Source organism: Macaca nemestrina, chromosome X (assembly GCF_043159975.1).
Source record: "Macaca nemestrina isolate mMacNem1 chromosome X, mMacNem.hap1, whole genome shotgun sequence".
Lineage (NCBI taxonomy): Eukaryota > Metazoa > Chordata > Mammalia > Primates > Cercopithecidae > Macaca > Macaca nemestrina.
In genome coordinates this window covers 81,633,807-81,637,814 of record NC_092145.1, presented here as the reverse complement: position 1 = coordinate 81,637,814, position 4,008 = coordinate 81,633,807, and the positions used below count along the sequence as shown (strand labels likewise).

The window sequence follows — 4,008 nt, the reverse complement described above, 5'->3', positions numbered from 1 at the left end:
TACGGACAAAAATGTTTCAGGTAGTTCTTGAAAATCTCAGAGAGGTGTGCACGAAAATGTTTCTGGAATGTGTGTGTAATCATCAGAAATGATTACTGGTGACTTTAATTTTCTTCTGGTGACTTGTCTGCTTTGTGATTATTTTTTTTCCTGCAATGACGCTGAATTACTTTTCTGACAACAGGGAAAAGGACAGCAATTGGGCACAGGGCATGGGGTCATAAGCAGTGCTTGATTCCAGCAAAACCACCGAGGACAGCGAAATACCCTTTGCAGCCTGCCAAGCTGGCCAAGACACACACACACACAGGCGCGCACACACACACACAGGCACACACGCACACATGCACACACACATACCATCAATTACGGTGACCAAGAGACTATGCAGGGGAAACGGGCATACTCTTTACTAGCTGCGCTGGCCGGCACGAGTGCAAATCGGTACAATGCTTATGAAGGGGGCCTTTTGGCAACACACAGGAAAAGTCTTTAAAATGTCTCTATGTGGATCTTGCAAGTCCACAGTTAAGGAGACCACCCCACCGGGATGCTGGCAAAGATTTGGCTTGACAAGGAAGGATTCACTCATCAAAGCACAGAGCACGCAATGTTGGTCTTAAACACAGGGAAAGAACTAGGCACCACCTGAATGTCCAACAACGTGGGAATGATTACAGAAATGTTAAGGTCCACGGATACACTGGAGCACTCTGCAGGCACTGAAGATGACGTTTCATAAGCCTGTTGATAACATGGAAAGAAGTTCAATGGGTTGATTTTTGTTTGGTTTTAGTTGCTGAAAAGCAGGTTAAGAAACACCACATACATGAACCATTCTATAACAGTGTGTTAAAAGGGAAGGCGGGGTGGGGGTGAGCAAAGGAGAGAGAGGGAGAGAAGAGAGCCTGGAAAAGCAGCACACCAAAAAGGTAAAAGTGGTTCTCTCTGGGGAGTAGGACCAGGGGAGCAATTACTCTCTTGTTTCTTCCCTCATCTAACATCCTTCTCCTTTCTGATGTTTCTACCATGAAATGGCATCACCTGTGCAGTAAACAAAGAGAGAATGAAAATGCTTTTTAAACCAAACCACAGGGAGAAGAGGCAGCCTTTAACCTACAAATGGCACAGATTAGTAAGATTATTCACAACGCCCTTGGTAGGGGTGGGCGGGGGAGAGGAAGGGAAGGAGAGGAGAGGTGGCGAGAGAAAATAGGAAGGGGGGAGCAGAGAGGGGGAGAGAGAGAGAGACCTGCACTCCCAATACAATAAATACACTGCTGGTGGGTTGGCGGGGGAGGGCTGGGGGTGGGGGGTTGTAAACCGGGTGTGAACCAAGGTTTGGCTCTGCTGGCTGGCTAGCTCCTGGGATGTCTTCATCGCAAGGTGGCCTCCTCGTCGGTGTCTTCCTCGAAATCCTTGACGTCAGCACTAGTGGACTGCCTGGCCCAGGCTCCCCTTTCGGCCTCTCGTTCTTTATGCGACTTGAATCTCCCGACGAAAATTTTGCGGTAGTTCAGGAACATGCCATTCATCACGTCGATGGCCCGCTCCGCGGATTCCTGCTTTTGGAAGTGCACGAACCCGTAGCCCTTGGGCCCCTTTTCGTCACAGGCCACTTTGCAGGAAAGGATGTTGCCGAACGCCGAGAAGATGTTGTACAGCGCCTTGTTGTCGATGGTCTTGCCCAGGTTCTTGATGAAGACGTTGCCCACCCCGCTCTTGCGGAGCGACGGGTCCCTCTGGGACCACATGATGCGCACTGGCCTGCCCTTTATGACATCAAAGTTCAGGGTCTCCAGGGCCCGCTTGGCGTCCACCGGTTGCTGGTAGTTGACATATGCGTAGCCCAATGAGCGGCGGGTGATCTTGTCCCTGCAGATGCGGATGGAGAGGATGGGCCCAGCTGGACTGAATTTCTCGTACAGCATTGCCTCGGTCACCTCAGGGTGCAGGTCGCCCACGTACAGGGAGGCCATCGGAAAATCTGGGTTCCCCTCACAGCCCCCGCGGGTCTCAGCATCCGCATCTGCATCGGCGGCGGCCGCCGCAGACGCCACAGCGGCCGCCACCCCCTCATTCGCATCCGCATCCGCATCCGCATCCGCCTCCCCCAAGGGGGTCCCTGCAGCCTCCGCTGCGGCGGCGGCTTCGGCCGCGCTGCCCTCCGCCACCGCCACCGCCGATGCCGCCCGGGCGGCCTCCGCCTCCCCAGGGGTGGCCTCGGATGCTGCCTCCTCTATTGAGGCCTCGGCCTCCACCTCAGCCTCCACCTCTGCTTCCGCCTCCGCCACGGAGGCCTCCGCCACGGCCTCTGCCACGGTCGCCGCCGCAGCCTCCGCCGCCGCCGCCGCCGCCGCCGCCGCAGCCGCTGCCGCCACCGCCGCCGCCACTGTCGCTGCTGTCGCCACGGTCGCCGCTGCTGCCGGGCCGCTGCCGCGACCTCCCTTCCCACGAGCTGGGGGACGGAGAGGCGGGGGAGGGCAGGAGGGCCGGTGGGTGCCGGAATCCAGACCCGATGCGCAAGCGGGAGCTGGCGCAGGGGAACCGAACTGGCGAGTTCAAGTCACCTGGGATGGCAGGTGTTGCCAGGAGCGCGCCGGTGCGAGTCGCAGCAGCCTGCAGCCAGCTGCTGTTGCCGCCGCCGCTCGGTCGTGGGCTAGCGCGCAGGGTGCGGGGCGCGGGCGGGCAGGCAGCGTGTGGTGGGGGGCGGGGGGTGTTGGCGTCTGTCGTCCGGGCAGCTGGGAAGGCTTCTGTCTCTTTGGTTCCCCCTGTGGCTGCTGCGGGGCCGCGGGGCCGCGGGGCCGCGGGGCCGCGGGCGGTGGGAGAGGACGCCAGCAGTAGAGGGAGCGGGGGCGGGAGCGGGAGCGGGGGCGGGAGTGCTCAGCCCCTCGGGTCGCCTGGATATTTATGAAAAGGGCGCCAGGGAAAGGGCTGCGCTGTAGACCGAAGGGATAAGGGTTCGATTCGGAAGGGAGCGTTATTTGTATCCCCTCTCTCCACATAGTGGAACGTTTAAATGATTAAATCAAGTACCTTGCAGGAGAGGCTGGGGTGGCCTTGAGGATACACTCAAGGCCTCAGGACATGCAGTCTGGAAGTGGTGGAATCAAGAGCACCCTGTCCCTAGTACTGTCCTCAATGATAAGGTGAGGAAAGCCAAACCCAGGGCTGGGAACAGGGCCTGGTCCAGAGCCAGGCACTTGTTTATTCTTGGCTCTGCTCTCAAGGCGCTGAGGTTCCCAACCTGGACCAAGAAGTACATATTCAGGTTCAAAAGATAAACCAAAACAAAACCTGAGCTCTCTCTCTAGAATGAAGTGCCTGGTCCCAGATCACCAGCTAATATTTATGGAAAGCTTATCAGGTACTTGGTACTGGGGGCTAAGGGGCCCACAATGTGTTAAGTGAGCAGGGAGTGTCGATGTGTCGGAGGTGTGGAGCAGGGTGAGAAGAGGTGAGCAGTGTGTGTGTGGTGAGAGCAGAGAGGCCACACAGAGCCAGATGCTGGGCGTATAGACAAGGGAGCCACCATGAGAGCTGAATGTAACAGAAGCTACAGTCCCGCTTCCTCCAGAAAGGAGAACCAACCCCTAACTCTTCTTGGTAGCAATTAAGTGAGGCTGCACCAAAGACAGAACCCCCGAGGTGGGCTCTGAAACATGAGGAGCAGTCCACCATGTCAAGGCAGGAAGGAAGGCATTCTGGCCATGCCTAATAATCTGGCAGGGCCAGAGCTCATGGTCTCCAAGAGTACATGGTAGCAGACAGGGCTGGAAGGTGTGGGACCCTGAGAGTCAAGCTAAGGTGCTTCGACTGTATACCCAAGGTCACAGGGACCACTCAGCGTGTTCAAGGAGGGAAGCAGTATGATCAGAACTTTAGAATGAGTACAAATTAAACATCAATGTGCATGTATAAGTGCACATTTACACGTACACGCACGTACAAAACCAAGACAGGGCTGACAGAACACAAGGAAGAAAGTCAGATGTGACCAATTCAAAA

The 4,008-nt window shown here is 56.4% G+C and overlaps 1 protein-coding gene across 3 annotated transcripts; it reads right to left on the bottom strand.

Annotated features, from left to right (window-relative positions):
- Positions 1–388: 388 nt before the first annotated feature.
- LOC105471149 (polyadenylate-binding protein 1-like 2) lies at positions 389–2,129 on the bottom strand. 3 transcript variants are annotated; one of them, XR_011618479.1, is made up of 3 exons: positions 1,336–2,113; positions 978–1,044; positions 389–744 (listed from the first exon to the last, which is right to left on the bottom strand). XR_011618479.1 is itself a non-coding variant. In XM_011723504.3 (2 exons), exon 1 carries the CDS (start codon positions 1,977–1,979, stop codon positions 1,377–1,379), a length of 603 nt encoding a protein of 200 aa, XP_011721806.1. In that variant the 5' UTR covers positions 1,980–2,129; the 3' UTR covers positions 389–1,044; positions 1,336–1,376. The 3 variants fall into 3 exon arrangements, 1 of the variants encoding a protein (XP_011721806.1); XR_981015.3 differs by having other exon boundaries at positions 926–1,044; positions 1,336–2,112; XM_011723504.3 differs by having other exon boundaries at positions 389–1,044; positions 1,336–2,129.
- Positions 2,130–4,008: the final 1,879 nt, after the last annotated feature.

Bases quoted from the DNA above. Each gene is read 5' to 3' on its own strand.
- LOC105471149 (XM_011723504.3), bottom strand. From the start codon at position 1,979: ATGGCCTCCCTGTACGTGGGCGACCTGCACCCTGAGGTGACCGAGGCA.